The sequence below is a fragment of the Bos indicus x Bos taurus genome, chromosome 14 (genome assembly GCF_003369695.1).
Source record: "Bos indicus x Bos taurus breed Angus x Brahman F1 hybrid chromosome 14, Bos_hybrid_MaternalHap_v2.0, whole genome shotgun sequence".
Taxonomy (NCBI): Eukaryota; Metazoa; Chordata; class Mammalia; order Artiodactyla; family Bovidae; genus Bos; species Bos indicus x Bos taurus.
This window is the reverse complement of record NC_040089.1, coordinates 67328083-67344301: the sequence shown is the minus strand read 5'-3', so window position 1 is coordinate 67344301 and position 16219 is coordinate 67328083. Positions and strand designations below refer to the sequence as shown.

The window sequence follows — 16219 nt, the reverse complement described above, 5'->3', positions numbered from 1 at the left end:
AGGAACTAGAGATGAGAAGAAAGTACCTTAGCCAAATGATACACCTTATAAATAGTGAAGTTGGGATTTGAAAGCATGGAAGAGTAGTCCAGAGCACAAAAAGAAAGGAGAAATATTTTCCATGTCCTGATACTAACCTTAGTCCATCCTATTACTCTGTGAGAGAGAAGGCCTGGAAACTCAACCCAAGTGTTCATTACATATCTAATTTCTAATTGAATTATTAGGTTGGTGCAAAAGTAATTGCAGTTTTGCATTGTTGAAGTTAGCTGTTTGATATCAGGATCCATTCTTAAATAAATGTGGTTATGTTATACATCATTTTAATGTGCATTTCTCACCTTATGTTTTTTGCTAATGGCTTCTTACTTGCTGTTTATTTTATATTTATTTTAGTCTAGGGAGATGATGTTAGACAAAAAGCAGATTCAAGAGATTTTCTTACTCAAAATCAAAATGGGTGGTAAAGCAGTAGAGACAACTCTCAACATCAACAATGCATTTGGCCCAGGAACTGCTAACAAACGTACAGTGCAGTGGTGGTTCAGGAAGCTTTGCAAAGGAGATGGGAGCCTTGAAGATGAGGAACACAGTGGCTGGCTGTCAGGAGCTGACAATGACCAGCTGAGAGCAATCATCTTGATCTTGACATTGATCTTCTTACAACTACACAAGAAGTTGCTGAGGAACTCAGTGTTGACCATTCTACAGGAATTAGGCATTTGAAGCAAATAGGAAGAGTGAAAATCTCGGTTCGTGGGTGTCTCATGAATTGACTGCAAATCAAAAAAGAAAAATCGTCGTTTTGAAGTGTTGTCTTCTCTTATTCTACACGACAACAACGAACAATTTCTTGATCAGATTCTGACGCGCGACCAAAAGTGGGTTTTACACAGCAGCCAGTGATGACCAGCTCAGTGGTTGGACTGAGAAGAAGCTCCAAAGCACTTCCCAAAGCCAAACTTGCACCAAAAAGAGGGTCATAGTCACTGTTTGGTGGTCTGCTGCTGGTCTGATCCGCTACAGCGTTCTGAATCCTGGGGAAGCCATTACATCTGAGAGGTACACTCAACAAATGGATGAGACGCCCCGAAAACTGCAACACCTGCAGCCAGACTCGGTCAACAGAAAAGGCCCAGCTTTTCTCCGTGACTGTGCTGGACTGCACACCACCCCACCAGTGCTTCCAGCGCTGAACGAATGGGCACCAAGCTTTGCCTCATCAGCCGTGTTCACCTGACCTCTTGCCAACCGACTACCACCTCTTGAAGCACCTCAACAACGTTTTGCCAGGAAAATGCTTCCACAACCAGAAGGAGGTAGAAATGCTTTCCAGGAGTTCACTGAGTCTTGACGCACGGATTTTTACATTACAGGAACACACAAGCTTATTTCTCATTGGCAAAAATGCATTGAGTGTAATGGTTCCTATTTTGATTAATAAAGGTGTGTTTGAGTCTAGTTATAATGATTTAAAATGCACTGCAATCCAAAACTGCAATTACTGTTGCACCAACCCAATAGGTCTGTGAATAAAATATACTTCTCTCAAGTTTATCACCTAGACATGTAAATAATATACAGACATACCACAACAACTGGGAAAAATACTATAAATGGTAGAACTTACAAATGATATGAAAATTAAGTAATGAGAAAGTTTAAGCCTGGTTGAGAAAAACTCAGGAAAGCCTTTTTTTAGAAGAGGTGGCATCTCATGCTCCTGAAAAGTTGGATCCTAGTGGGTGAAGATGACCAGGGGTAAAGAGTGTATGGCATTTAAAGAGTGGTTGCAGGGAAAAGAACAACCACCTCTTATTACTTGACTTTATGACAGAGGAGTGAAACAAAAGCAGGAGGCTTCAGCAGTCTTTCTCCCTCCAGAGAAAGGAGGGGTTGAGGTAGAAGACAGTCACTCCTGGTTCAGAACCCATTGGTCGCTGCCATGCAGGGGTCTCTGGAAGCAAGGAAGTATGCCCCAAAGCTTTAAACTGATGCATGCTTCCTTCCCAGAGCTCATGCATTTGCACATTAGTTGGTCTAAGTGTACCTACTTCCCTGGACAATAAGGTGAGCTTATGTTTTTAATGGTATCGTAACATCCCAGGAGAAAATTGAGCTATCCTGAGGCCTTGAAACTGAACCTTGTGCTTCTGGTCTTGAAAAGTTGTTGGTTCCTAGAAAGCAGCACAGTGAGCCTGGCTTTTCTACTCTGGATTTCTCAGGAGATCCTTGCAAGGATTTTTGCTCAGTGAGTCTGATCCCTTGTCTGTTTAACACAGAATTATTTTTTTGGATGCATTTTCTTAGGGAAAATAGGTAACAGTCATAGGAAACCTGAGGCTTTTGTTATTCAGTCACTAAATCATGTCTGACTCTGTGACATCATGGACTGCACCACACCAGGCTTCCCTGTCCATCACCAATTCCCAGAGCTTGCTCAAACTCATGTCCATCGAGTCAGTGATGCCATCCAACCATCTAATCCTCTGCCATCCCCTTCTCCTCCCACCTTCAATCTTTCCCAGCATCAGGGTCTTTTCCAAGGGCTCAGTTTTTCGCATCAGGTGGCCAAAGTATTGGAGCTTCAGCATCAGCATCAGTCCTTCTGATTATTCTGAATATTCAGGGTTGATGTCCTGAAGCCGGTAGCAGCCAGCTCTGACATTACTTGGTGAATATGTCAGCCTTAGACTCGCTTCTTTTAATGTATGAGTACACAAAGAGTCATTTTGAAATCCTTGCTTGCTATCGAGATGCCTTGCAGATGGAAAATGCTAGAGAAGTTGCATCTGTGATTCAGTGTACACATAAGCACATGACTGTAATCCCCATTTTCTAGTCCTGCCCGCAGTCAGGAACCAGTGGATGCCAGGTCCCTATAACTGACACAGAATCTGGTGGCCTTTTATCCGTCAGAGCTGTAATGCTGGCAGCTACGATGATCAGCCCCAGCTCAGGGACTTAACAAATAAATGCTTTGTTCTTACCCAGGTCACAGTCCAGTGGGGTGAGTGTTTGGGAGGAGACGCTGTGCCCCATGCAGTCTTCAGGTTCTTGGACTCCTCCCCTCTACTGGCCTCGCTGTGCCCCCAAACGTTCTAAGTCCTCCACTGAAACCTCTGCGTCCATTCAGGGAGAGGGGTATGAGGAGGGGAGAGAAGGGGAGAGGGGAGGAAGGAAGGAAGGACTTGGAAGATGGCAGGAGAGGAGTTTGGAGCCGGGCCCTGGAAGTAATACAGGTTTTGTTGTTGTTGTTGTTGTTTTGGTTTTCTTTTTGGCCACACTGCAAGGCTTGTGGGATCTTAGTTCTCCAATCAGGGATCGAACCCATGCCCTCTGCAGTGGCAGCACAGCGTCTTAACCACTGGACCGCTAGAAAAGTCCTGGAAGTAGCATATATCACTTCTGCCCTACATCCCATTGCCCAGAGCATGTTACATAGCCCTGTCTAGATACAAGGAACCTGGGAAATGTAGCCTTCCTGTGTTCAGGAAAGAAATAAAGTGGCTTCGTGAACACCTAGTATTATCTCTATCACAGTCATCCTCTTCATTATCCTAGTTATTATGCATATTTTGAAAGTTTCAAAGTCGCCTTCCCCACTCTCAGATATCCATAGGTTGGTGGAGAACATAGGGAATACACAAATAATACAGTCCTCTCAACTTTGACCTCCCTGCTTTTTCCCTGATCATAGCTTTCTGCAGCTGCTTCTGATTTAGTTCAGTTCAAACACACTGAGGTCCTACCGTGAGTCGGCCCCTGTCCTAGGTCATAGTGAGTCCCTCACGAGCAAGACAGTGTCTGCTCTTAAGATGCTCAGTCTGTTGGGGGCCAGCCTTACCATGTCATGTTCTAACATCAACTCCAACTGGCTTTCTCCAGAGATCTTCTCCTTCTCAGACTGCTTCTAGGTCCTTCAGAGAGAAGGCATAGTCCCCTCTCCACATCAGCTCTAGACAGCAACTCTTTACAGAAAGCCTACTTGTTCTTCCAGAGATTCTCTGTTTCCAAAGGTTCAAAACCTTCTACAAACATCCCTAGGATCAATTTTGAGAGATAAGTGTAGCAGCATAAGCCAGTGTCATACCCCTGCTTATGGCTAAGATTCTGTTTCAACAACTGTGTCCTGAGGCATGACACAAATCCACTGTGTTCACAGGTACCAGGTGAGCTCTCACACTTCCCTGTGTGGCTCTGGATGTCCCAGGCTGGCATCACAGGCCTCTGGAGGTAGCTTGCCAGGAGGTACACAGAAGAGTTGGCAGGAGTCCCAAGTTCCCCTTCTCGTGTCCTCCCATAAGGAAAAAGGGGACTTTATGCAAATCAGTTCCCACAGACAGCTACTGAAATCTCATGATTCCTCAAGGAAGACATGGGTGTGGGTGTGTGTGGGTGTGGGTGTGTGTGTGTCTACAAAATTCAGAGGGAAATTTTGTGGAGGAGACTGCCTTAGGCTGTTAAATATAAGTTTAATTTAACACAGCAAGCAAGTATCTTTTTAAATCAAGTCTTAAAACCATTCTAGATGCCAGATTTCCTAAGATGAATTCTCTGGAAGAAGTCCTAAAACAACTTCTTGATCACTTCCTATCATACTTGAGAGAGGAAAGTGGTGTTTTTGTTGTTTATTTGGTTGGTGGGGTCAATTCCACCCTTGTTCATTTTGGTTATAATAAATCTTAAAATATGGTTTTGGGTTTTTTCCTGAGCAAGTATTCTCATAGTGTTAAGTTTTCACCACCCCTGAAATGTTGTATGAGTAATTCTAGTTACCCTCAAGGAAAAGATCAAAGGAGGGAAGAACATGTCAATGAGGCATAATGGTTCAAAACCTCTTCAACTGCTGTTCCCAAGTTTGGTGGAACTTCCCAGACATATCTCTAAGGAATGAATATTTTGGATTTTGCTTTAGCATGGACAAGGAAGCATCTCCAGGCAATATCCTCCTCAAGATTTTCTAAAGTCACTTATCCAACAGTATTGTGAATTCCCCAGAGTTAGAAAATTGTTAGAGAATGGAGTGAGCTTGTATCTCAAGTAAGGTTGCTTGTTCAGTCCTCTGACATTAGCTGGCTATATACTCACACAACCAGGACAACACTTTATTAGTGATAAGCGGTACAGCAGTGAAGTTACATTGCTCTTTCATAGGCATAGAGAAGACACAAGCATGGTTACTGTTGTAAAGAAGCTTAAAACCCAGAGGTGGGACCTAGAGGCAGGAACCCCGATCGGAACTCCATGAGAAGCAGCCTTATTCACTGCTGAATCCCTAGTGCCTAAGTAGGACTTGGCATGTAGTGGCTCCTTTAGGCATATTTGTTAAATGAATGGAGATGAGACAACATACAGGGAGTTGAAGGAGCTCAGCACGAATAGCAGCAATCCATGAAGATGGTAGAGTTGAGCAGAGCCATGAAGAGTAATAGGCTTCGAGTGGATAGAGAGAGTCAGACGGGCAGACTGAGCCAGGAGACGAGAAAAGAGAAGCAGAGAAGAGGGAATGATTGCAGTGCAGTGGGGAAATGGGCTTAACTCAGGTCAGAGAATCACACGGTGACGTGATAGAAACCAGGCAGACCAGGCATGCAAGTATGGACTTTGTCACACCATTTGGGTTTCTATCTAGTTCTTCAAGAAAATTAGAGATACCAAGGGAACATTTCATGCAAAGATGGGCTCAATAAAGGACACAAATATTTTGGACCTAACAGAAGCAGAAGATATTAAGAAGAGGTGGAAAGAATACACAGAACAATTGTACAAAGAAGATCTTCACGACAAAGATAATCACAATGGTGTGATCACTTACCTAGAGCCAGACATCCTGGAATATAAAGTCAAGTGGGCCTTGGAAAGCATCACTGTGAACAAAGCTAGTGGAGGTAATGGAATTCCACTTGAGTTATTTCAAATCCTGAAAGATGATGCTGTGAAAGTGCTGCACTCAATATGCCAGCAAATTTGGAAAACTCAGCAGTGGCCACAGGACTGGAAAAGGTCAGTTTTCATTCCAATGCCAAAGAATGCTCAAACTACTGCACAATTGCACTCATCTCACACGCTGGTAAAGTAATGCTCAAAATTCTGCAAGCCAGGCTTCAGCAAGACGTGAACCATGAACTTCCAGATGTTCAAGCTGGTTTTAGAAAAGGCAGAGGAACCAGAGATCAAATTGCCAACATCCGCTGGATCATGGAAAAAGCAAGAGAGTTCCAGAAAAATATTTATTTCTGCTTTATTGACTATGCCAAAGCCTTTGACTGTGTGGATCACAATAAACTGTGGAAAATTCTGAAAGAGATGGGAATACCAGAGCACCTGACCTGCCTCTTGAGAAACCTATATGCAGGTCAGGAAGCCACAGTTAGAACATGGAACAACAGACTGGTTCCAAATAGGAAAAGGAGTACATCAAGGCTGTATATTGTCACCCTGCTTATTTAACTTCTATGCAGAGTACATCATGACAAACACTGGGCTAGAAGAAGCACAAGCCGGAATCAAGATTGCCGGGAGAAATATCAATAACCTCAGATATGCAGATGACACCACCCTCATGGCAGAAAATGAAGAGGAACTAAAAAGCCTCTTGATGAAAGTGAAAGAGGAGAGTGAAAAAGTTGGCTTAAAGCTCAACATTCAGAAAACTAAGATTATGGCATCTGGTCCCATTATTTCATGGGAAATAGATGGAGAAACAGTGGAAACAGTGTCAGACTTTTTATTTCTGGGCTCCAAAATCACTGCAGATGGTGACTGCAGCCATGAAATTAAAAGACACTTACTCCTTGGAAGGAAAGTTATGACCAACCTAGATAGCATGTTAAAAAGCAGAGACATTACTTTGCCAACAAAGGTCTGTCTAGTCAAGGCTATGGTTTTTCCACTGGTCATGTATGGATGCGAGAGTTTGACTGTGAAGAAAACTGAGCGCTGAAGAATTGATGCTTTTGAACTGTGGTGTTGGAGAAGACTCTTGAGAGTCCCTTGGACTGCAAGGAGATCCAACCAGTCCATCCTAAAGGAGATCAGTCCTGGGTGTTCATTGGAAGGACTAATGTTGAAACTGAAACTCCAATACTTTGGCCACCTGATGTGAAGAGTTGACTCATTGGAAAAGTCTCTGATGCTGGGAGGGATTGGGGGCAGGAGGAGAAGGGGACAACAGACGATGAGATGGCTGGATGGCATCACCGACTCTATGCACGTGAGTTTGAGTGAACTCCGGGAGTTGGTGATGGACAGGGAGGCCTGGCGTGCTGCGATTCATGGGGTCGCAAAGAGTCGGACATGACTGAGTGACTGAACTGAACTGAACTACCATTTATTCAATAACCTAATTTAAGATCTATAATTTGGGGATACTACTAAAAGATATATTAAATAAAAATCAAGAAGATACAATAGGTGAAAAGTTGTAAACTTGAACTATTTAAGAGATGGCATTCTTTTTGTTACTATTGATGAAAATAATGTTCTGGGTGACCTTTTGATTGTGGAGGTCCTCTTAGAATGGGAAAAATGGTTCATAGAACGGCCTAGGATGTGTTCCTGGGAGAAATAGGTAAAAAGATGAACTCTATTCACTTCTTATTGAATAATTTCAAAATAGGACAAAGTGAGAAAAGTCTTTTAAGATTCCTAAGTAAACTTTAAAACTGGCTGTAAAGTTAAATTTGTGTAATTTAAATTACAATTAATTGGATATATTCATTTCACAGTTATATGTGGGAAGTAAAGATCCATTGATTCACTGAGTCAGTGAAGGAACTTGATTAGAATAATACCCAAACAAAGCTTGATTGTTGCTGATGTTTTGGGGAATATGTAGCATTTCTTATCTTTAGAGAACTTGACAAACATCGATTTAAACTTCTTTTCAAATACATTTTCAAATTAAAGTCATTGTTTCTTAGTATGCCTAGAAGCAAAAAGCAAGATCCAGTGGTTGTGAGTGAAAGAAACTATTGAGGAGGCAGAAGTGAAAACTACATATTCACAGCGTAGAGACAGTTTCAGATGATGGCATTGTCTTGAAACAAATTTGGACAGTAAGCTCTGCCCACAGTTAGTTGTGTGGAAGTTTTCTGCAAATGCACAGCACTCCTCTTATTTTCAGTTCAGAGCAGACATCACTAATCAATCACACATTCTTTCCAGCTGAGTCTTGGTTTGGCCATTAGTTCTTTTTGCCATTTAGGGTTTTAGAAGCCAGTGCTACTTGGAGAAGGAGATGGCAACTTGCTCCAGAATTCTTGCGTGGAGAATCCCATGGACAGAAGAGCCTGGCCAGCCCCAGTCCATTGGGTTGCAGAGAGACAGACATGACTAAGCGGCTAACACACCACTAGGTCAGAGTTGATACAGACAAAAGGAAAACTACTTACTATCCTGGAGTGAGGGATGGCTCCACAAAGTTGCAAATACAGAACCTCCTTATCACTGTTAATGGCCCAGAAGTGTATAAGTGCATATGATTAAAATGCATAGATGCAGGACTGATATGAAAGCCCGCTGTCAACGTCCCTTCTCACATCTTGCTTTCTTCATTTATTTGGCTCTTCTTTATTTATTTATTGGACTAGTGACTCTGCCACCCCCAATCCCCTTGGGTTTACTTATAGCTCACCTTATACTGAGTGCTTAGCAGAGAAAAGGTATAATGAGACCATTTCCTACTCTGGAAGCATATACAGTACTGTATACTTAGACAAGGTCAAGCTATGTGAACCAGGCAAATCCTGCTCCCCTTTTAAAATGTGATCACTTGAGCTTTTTGTTTGTTTTTAAAATGAAAAAGCACTCAAACTAAAAAAAAAAAAAAAAAGTAAAAAAGGATGTGTTTCATTCTGGGTTTTCAAAGCTACTCCTGATTTCAAGAAAGCTGCTGGGTAATTTCTTGTTAGCTCAATTCTGATAGAAGCTAGAAGATAAGAATACCTTAGAAACCAAAACACCTGATTACTAAATTACCCTTGTCCAACCAGCAGTATGTTTGGGTTAAGCTGCCCTTTTCCAGAAACATGAAGACGAACAGGAAAGAGGTGGTGTGCTGGGAGAATCGGGTGAGGACCAGAGCGACTGGTGTCCAACAGGAAGGCTGTGTATGTTACTGTTTCTCTTCTGTTCATGCAATGGGAGGCCAAGGCGGCTGCTGTGCAACACTGACAACCAGTGTCCTTACACTCACCTCCTTTTACTCTCAGTGTTGAGGATTCAGATTTTGGAAATGTTATTAGAAATGTGGTTTGGGGTCAGAAAAGCCTGAGTTCAGGTATTAGCTTGTGACTTGAGGCAAGTTCTGAACCTAAGTCTCAGCTTCCTCATCTCTAAAATGAGGAAATTAGAAATAGTTCCTCACTCTTTTTATGAGGACTAGAGGTTTGATGGTCTAATAAAGTTCCCAGAACTATGCCTAGATATGGTCAGGGCTGAATAACATTATCTGTTATTATTTAACTATTATCACTAGGAATAAACATTATCTGGTGGTGGTTTAGTCGCTCAGTTGTGTCCAATTCTCGGAGACCCCATGACTGTAGCCCACCAGGCTCCTCTACCCATGGGATTCTCCACTCAAGAATACTGGAGTGGGCTACCATGCATTCCTCCAGGGGATCTTCCTGGCCCAGGGATCAAACTCACATCTCTTATATTTCCTGAATTGGCAGGTGGGTTCTTTACCACTGAGCCACCAGGGAAGTCCAAATATTACCTATTATTATATTATCATTATCACTGGTAATGTTTAGCTAACTGTGTCAGTTTCCTGTCACCCCTGTAATAGACCACCACAAACTTGGCTTAAAACAACACAAATTTGTTCTCTTAGAGTCTTAGGGGTTGCAAGTCAGAAATTAGTTTCATGGGGCTACAGTTAAGGTGTTAGCAGGGATGGTTCCTTCTAGAGGATGTGAGGGAAAACCCATTTCCTTATCTTTTTGTCTCCCAATATTGATACCTGTGGCCCCTCCCTCCATTCTCAGACTGCATCACTCTGATCTCTGCCTTCCTCACTCCATTATCACCTTCTCTGACTCCTTCTAAGTCCCTCTTATAAGGACCCTGTGATTACATTGTATCTACCCAGATAATCCACAATAATCTTCCCATCTCAAGATTCTTAATTTAGTCACATCTGCAAATTTCCCTTTTGTCATATAGACATTCGGGGACTTCCCTGGTGGTCCAGTAGTTAAGTATCCACCTTCCAATGCAGGGAATGTGGGTTTGATCCCTGGTTGGGAAACTAATATCCCACACGCCATGGGGCAACTCAGCCCACATTCGGCAGCTGCTGAGCCTGCGTGCACTCTGGAGCCTGCATGCCACAGCCAGAGAGCAGCTCGCAGGCCACAGCAAAAATCCCACATACTGCAGCTAAGACCTGACCCAGCTAAACAAATAAAATAAGATAAAATTAACCAGTAAATAAAAGAACATTAACAGGTTTGGGGGTCTGGAATTGTGGACATCTTTGGGAGCCGTTTTTCAACTTCCCACGTGGATCAGATTTGTGAACAGCATTGTGATAATTTGCTTCATGTCTCTATGATGCAAAGTGGTGAGTAGAAACTCGAAAGACATTAGTACTTGAGATACTAACCAAACACATCATTTAGAAATCTCAAGAGCTTTTTCTGAAACATCCATTGTCTCCTTCTATCTTATCTCTACTTACTCAGGCAGGAAGATGTAATTAAATTTGTAGAAGAGCAGCATGATCCTCAAACGTAGATAGACTTGGGTTCACCATCCAACTCTGCAACCTGGTGGCTGGCTGGGTTACCTTGGAAAATTACACAATTGCCCCAAAGCATCCCTGAGGCAGGGATTTGAGGCAGGTAGTTTATTTGAAAGGCTATCCCAGAAGCACTGATGGGGAGTGAGGAAATGAGTCTAAGAATGGAAGAAAGTTAACAAGCAGCACGCTCTTGGGCAGGTTCCTCCTGTGGGCCACTGGATGCACTTCGGGTTCTGGGAGACGGTATAGAACTTACCTCAGAGATACCTAACCTGGGAGGGGGATTCTTCATTGACCAAGTGCTGATCCAGAGGTGTTGTCCCCAGGACTCCCCGCCTGCTCAGGTTGTCCACAACTGGTGAGAAATGCTGTGTGCATTGGGGCTGTGAATGTGGTGCAGACCACATCTGCTGGCATGACCACTCTGAACTTCAGCCCCTCCTCTGAAAACTGAGGACAGTAGTTCACTCTGCAGGGATTTTGTGAAAATTAGCAATCACGTGGTGAACCTCCTAATAGTATGCCCCGCATATGTTAATTCCTCCAAAACCGGTAGCTCTTCTATAATGATGACATCTAATATCTCCCTTATAGTTTCTGCAGATGAAATTCATTCACACTTGGAAAGATCACTCAACACTTAACAAAGATCACTCAACATTTCTGAGCCCCAATTTTTGTCTCTAAAATCAAGGAGGGAAGTAAACTAAGCAACCTATTGTATTTTCCCAGGATTAATAATTCAAGTCTTCACAGATTGGTTTCCTGTGTCCTTTAACACTAGAACTTTCCTCTGGCCTCTGTGTGTGTGACTGTGACCTGACCTGGGCTGATTTGGCCATCTGTGACCCTTAGGTTCTTCTTGGAAAATCATGGTAGCCCCTGAAGAAATTTTGAGGTAAGAGTTTCCTACTTAGCTGACAGCTTCACTACTAGGTCATTCTTATGCCCAGATGGACCAAGTATGGGGGTGGTCTCAAATAATTTCTGCCAGTCCACATCTGAATATAATGTAGTATTTAAATTTCAATAATAAGAGCACATTTCTAACATTCACCATGCTGCATCACCGACTACTAATTTCATCAATTAAAAGAACCATTTCTGACTTTTGGTATAATTGGCACAGCACTGCTTGTGATTTGAGACACAGGAAACAGACACCTGTGGGAGCTAACGGGAAAGACCAGCCCACGATGTGCTTTCTTTATTAGAATGCAGCACATTCCAGCACCTGGTTATAGCTTAACCTGAGAAATGGCCACACGGGATCACACGGCACATGCTGATAATTTTTGTCTGTCTTTGTTCAGTAGTAAAACATACTTAACAGGAAACTCACCCTTTTAACCAATTTTAAGTGTACTCTTCTGTGGTATTATGTACATTCGCGTTGTTACCCATCACCATGCCTTCCATCTCCGGAACTTTTTCATCTTCTCAAACTAAAACTTAGAGCTCTATACCCAGAAAACAATATTAACAATAATTCCCCTTCCCAAAGTGGAAATAACCATTCCCCTGACTTCCCTGGTGGCTTAGATGGTAAAGCATCTGCCTACAATGCAGGAGACCCAGGTTCAATCCCTGGGTTGGGAAGATCCCCTGGAGAAGGCAATGACAACCCACTCCAGTACTCTTGCCTGGAAAATCCCGTGGACAGAGGAGCCTGCAGGCTACAGTCCCTGGGGTCGCAAAGAGTTGGACATGACTGAGTGACTTCACTTCACTTTTTGTCTCTATGAATTTGACCATTCTACATTTCTCATATATGTGGAATCATACAATGTTTTTCCTGCATTATTTTACTTAGCATAATGTCTTCATGTTGTAGCACGTGTCAGAATTTCATTTCTTTTTAAGGCTGAATAATATTCCATTGTATGTATATACCATGTTTTATTTATTTGTTTATCGAAATGTTCACCCAGTGAACATTTGAATTGGTTCCACCTTTTGGCTACTATAAGTGATGCTGCTATGAACATGGGTGTATAAATATATGCTGAAGTATTTTAAGTAAAAACTAGAGACATAAAAATCTATTGCTTTTAATAGGAACCTAAAGAGCTAGTCAGATAACACAAGGAAAATATTGCCTAATCCTTAATATTATTGGAGCTTAGTAAAGCACTTTTAACTTCTTCACTACCTTAGTAATACTGAGAGCACTGGTCTTACGGGTCTTCAAAATGAGATTTTGGAAGGAAACAGTTTGAAAATCTTGATTTGGTATTGTAAGACTGACTCTCTACTTCATCTCCAAAATAGCTTTTAAAATACCATTCACACAATGGTTATTTAATTTCCTGCATGGTATGTTCATTCTACCAAATTCACATAAATTTCCACAACTCTTCAGGATTTCTGCTCGGTTTCCAAGATGCAATTGCATAAAACCTTGTATTCCCTGACCTCAGCATTTTCATCAGTGATGCTGATACTTGCCTTCATTTTCCTCACTGTTGGGATGGTGCAGTGCTTTACACATTCGTATTAACCTTTCTCTGCAAGACCATGCCTGTGGGGAGCCTCTGCCTTGAATTCTGATGATGGCCACAAATGAGCCGAGTTGGTTACACATTGGTAGAGATTGGAGATTGGATTCTGTGCAGGAGGGACTGTTTGTTGTCCTAATTTATATGTGTGAGGCACTGTGCTTACTTAGAGGGCCTTTGCTTACAGAAAACCCTTGCCTAGACTTTACTTACAGGGCCCTTACTTACAGATAGCCGTTGCCTTGACTTGTGGATCCTTCTTTGATATGCTGGGAAAGTGGGCTTCCTATTGAGTTCCTGATTCTGCCTCTGTCTCTCGTCCAGCGGTAGACTGCCAGGTCTTGAACAAGTTGGCCTTGGACTTGGATCACACATTCATTAGCACATTTTTATTGAGTACCTACTGTGTGTCTTGCACTCTGCTGGGTATTTAGGTGACCTTGGTGAATGAAACAAAGTTCCCTGTCTCATGGTACTCAGATTCTGGAGCTGTTCCTGATGCTAGCCACAAGCCACGTGTGGCTACTTAAACAAAATATAAATTTAAATTAATTAAAATTAAGTAAAATTTAAAATTCAATTCTAAGTACATTTGAAGTGCTCGATAGCCACAGACGGTGGGGGGCTACTGTACTGGACAGTACAGATGTATGACATTTCCATCATGATGTAGGAAAGGGAAATATAGACTGTTAGGCGATGGTAAGTGGTATGGGGTAAAGAAAAGTAAAGGAGAGTGTGGGAATTAGGTGGATGGAGACATATTAAGCAGATAACAGAGGGAAACCTCCCAGCGGACTGAACAGCCAGAGCAACATACCGATTCAGGAATCCACGTGACACATTTCTGGACCTTCACAGAGACCTGAGTGGCTGAGGCTGAATCAGCAAGGGAGGGAGTGCTCCAAAGGTATCAGGGTCTAGGGAACATAGGGCTTTGAAGAATGTTAACGATTTTCACTTTTCCTCAGAGTGAAATGGGGAAACCATTGCAGGATCTTGAGCAAAATGACATGATCTGTCATATTGGGATGATATCACACTGGTGTCTGTATTGAGAATAGACCAAAAGAGAGACCTATGAGAAGGCGATTGCAGTAGTCCAGACAAGAGGTGACTGGAGCTTGGACCAGGGTGTGGCAGCAGAAGTAGTGAGAAATGGCCATATTTTGGATATATTTTAAATGTAAAGCCAGCATGGTTTCCTGACAGATTGCAAGAGTAAAAGGTGATTCCAAAAGGCTGCAAGGTTTTTGGCCTAAGCAGTTGGAAGAGGGGTTGGCATAAAGTGGAATGTGGAAGGCTGTGACTAGAATGGATTTTGGAAAGAAAACAGGAGTATATTTTGGTACATGTGCACATTTGAGATGCCTGTTAGGCATCCAAGTGGAAATGTCAAGTAAAGAGTATAAAACTAAGAAAGAGGTGTGGGCTGGAGAAACCATTTGGGAGTCATCAGCAGTCTAGCCATGGGTTGGGTGGATCAGATGGGAATGAGTGTAGAGAAGAGAAGAGGCTCTGAGACTGAGCCTTGGCAACCCCAGCATATAAGAGGTTGGGATAAGATCAAAGAAGGAATCAGCATATATTTTCAGTATGTAAAATTTCTGTATCAAGCTAACAAACTATTATATAAAATGTTTTTTCCCATGATACTGACAAATACACAGTCCATAAGAACCTGGAAAACTAGGTTCAGGTTTAGAACTCTTGACTCTGGAGTTCTACACTGTAATTTGGTGGCACAGGGAAAGGGCCTGTAGCCCACACACCTTGATTGAGGGCAGAAGCAGAAGAGGGCATCAGAGGATGAGATGGATGGGTGGCATCACCAATGCAATGGACATGGACCTGGGCAAACTTCGGGAGATGATGAGATTCAGGGAGGCCTGGCGTGCTGCTGTCCATGGGGTCGCAAGGAGTCAGACATGATTGGGCAGCTGAAGAGCAACATAAGCCTGAATCGCTCTCCTTTGGTAACAGGCAGGAAGACAGAGCACGTGGGTACTGATGCTGATGGGGAAGTAGCTGTGGGGGTGGGTGTTCTCGTCTTATTAATCAGCACTCATTTCTAGAAGATGCCTGATTAAGAATACCTTGCCAGAATGCTGCTTCAGGTCTAAGTTGACTTTCTTGTTGCTGCTAATTCTATTTAAGGGCTCACTAACGGTTCACTGTTTTCTTAGAGTATTAAAAATCCCAACCTTGTAGAGCTCTTACTTGCATAATTTCCCCATGAGGAACTCCAAGCACAAAGATGCAATATTTTGTCAAGAGATTACACAGTTAATAAGCAGTAGAAACAATTCTGCTGCCTTTTCCTTCTGATTCATGACATACCAAAAAGCCCCCACTGGCCTTTGGAATATATTTCTTTATGTAGGAGTCTGGGAGTTTCTAAATAAGAATTTAGATTTTTAAGGGCTTGAAGGAATTATTCCAATAAGAAAATCAATAAAAGAACTGGAAAGATGAATAAGAACAGAACAACCTATTTCTTCCCATAAATTTTACTTTTGAAGTGTCAAAACACACAGTACAGCTCTTTTCAAACACTGAAACCTATGCCACGTTGTGCCCTTTCTGAAGGGCAGTCCCCTTCTGCGTAGTCCGGTGGTTTCAACAATTACTTTTGTGTACCCACATCCTACCCTGATCAGAAGGAAGGCTGTGGGGAGGAGCCTTGGTGAAGTAAGGCTCCTTTCCTCATTTATAAAAAGAGAATAAAAACCACTTTGTGTTACTCATAGAGACTTGATTACAATCAACTTTAAAATATACCCTGAAGCATTTTCATCTTCATAGAATAGAAAGAGTTAAATATAGCCAATTGCATATTATTTAAAGCAATACTTTGTAATCCAAGCTCAGGTCAACTTCCGCTTCACCTGGGGAGAGAGAGGAACTTGTAACTGGGGACGTGCCACCGCATTTGCTAGGACTTCAGCCTTTGTCTCAGGCTCCCTTT

At 42.4% G+C, this 16219-nt stretch overlaps 1 protein-coding gene and 1 non-coding gene across 6 annotated transcripts in view; both read left to right on the top strand.

Annotated features, from left to right (window-relative positions):
• Positions 1–16219, top strand: part of CPQ (carboxypeptidase Q) — a 561177-nt gene that overhangs the window by 505674 nt on the left and 39284 nt on the right. Inside the window, exon 8 of one of the 5 annotated variants that reach the window (XM_027561491.1) lies at positions 11538–11651. The exons of the other annotated variants lie outside the window; for them this stretch is intronic. Within the exon in view, the coding sequence (XP_027417292.1) occupies positions 11538–11608 (71 nt within the window). The 3' untranslated portion in view covers positions 11609–11651. The remainder of the gene's footprint in view (positions 1–11537; positions 11652–16219) is intronic. 5 annotated transcript variants of the gene reach the window in all.
• Positions 12281–12352, top strand: TRNAC-ACA. Its single transcript has one exon. It is a non-coding gene; the product is annotated as a tRNA-Cys (tRNA).